We start from the raw sequence: 1,150 nt of genomic DNA, 5'->3' as shown, positions 1-1,150 counted from the left end.
TTTTTTTTCCAACTAGCAACTTAACAGCTTCCTGTTTTGTTATATTTTATAAATATGTCCAAGTTTAATTTATAAAATGTGAGAAATCCACATTTCTCTGTTCATTCCGTCAGTGTTTAATACAGCTGGCACAATGAATTGTTAAAATAATACTGTACTTTTTTTTTAGTTTGTAAAAAAAGTAGCCGTTCATGTCATAGAAAGACCCTTGATTCAAGAGAAATGTCAGGTTAAAAAAATGACCACTTATCAATTAATCATTAGTCGATTGATAAGATCAATCAACTTTAGATTAATTCATTAATCAATAACTTRCATTCCTAGTCTCTACCCAATGCAATGTGTTTGCTTTCCTGTGGACCCACCATCTGCAGGAGGGGCCGTACGAGTCAGGTGCATGATGCTGTAGTTTCAAGTAATGTTTTATACTAATACTAATATATATATATACTAGTAATACTTTAAGTAGAAATGGTGGTTATTTATAATTTACTGGAGTAATTATTGTTCAGCCTACTTTTTACTTCTATTTCTTACATTTTAATGCAATTTTCTGTACTTTCTACTCTACATTTTGAAAGTGCAGTTTGTTCATTCATTCATTCATTCATTCATTCATTCATTCATTCATTCATTCATTCATTCATTCACTTTGACTTGTTCAGAGAAAAACATCCAGACAACACGTTTATGTTTCCAGCAGAGATCTGACTGGCTGTGAGCTCATCAGTCGTTGCAGATATTTGTGTGTTTAAACACACTGTGTGTGCTTCTAGACCTCAGAACCTGATTGCCCAGTCCCAGTCTGGTACTGGTAAAACCGCTGCCTTCTCTCTGGCCATGCTCAGCCATGTAAACACYGCCAATAAATGGACTCAGGTAAGCAGAGCATCATCAGAGTGTCTTCAGTCTCCACTTGTCCTAAAACCAACTCTGTGTTTCAGTGTCTTTGCATCGCTCCGACCTACGAGCTGGCTCTGCAGATCGGTCAGGTCATCGAGCAGATGGGCAAGTTCCTTCCTGATGTCAAACTGGCGTACGCAGTGCGAGGAAGCAGAAGTAAGAGTTATCAGAGGAGTTGTGTGTTTACAGAGGAGTTGTGTGTTTACAGAGGAGTTGTGTGTTTACAGAGGAGTTGTGTGTTTACAGA

General features: G+C 37.5%; 1 protein-coding gene across 1 annotated transcript in view; it reads left to right on the top strand.

Moving 5' to 3' along the window:
- Positions 1-776: 776 nt before the first annotated feature.
- Positions 777-1,150, top strand: part of LOC106536884 (ATP-dependent RNA helicase DDX19A) — a gene marked incomplete at both ends in the record, with an annotated part of 3,114 nt that continues 2,740 nt past the window's right edge. The window contains 2 exon segments of the mRNA XM_014034229.1: positions 777-879; positions 945-1,059. Of these exon segments, the coding sequence (XP_013889683.1) occupies positions 777-879; positions 945-1,059 (218 nt within the window).

Source organism: Austrofundulus limnaeus, unplaced genomic scaffold (genome assembly GCF_001266775.1).
Source record: "Austrofundulus limnaeus strain Quisiro unplaced genomic scaffold, Austrofundulus_limnaeus-1.0 Scaffold2017, whole genome shotgun sequence".
Taxonomy (NCBI): Eukaryota; Metazoa; Chordata; class Actinopteri; order Cyprinodontiformes; family Rivulidae; genus Austrofundulus; species Austrofundulus limnaeus.
This window is presented reverse-complemented; position numbering and strand designations above follow the sequence as displayed.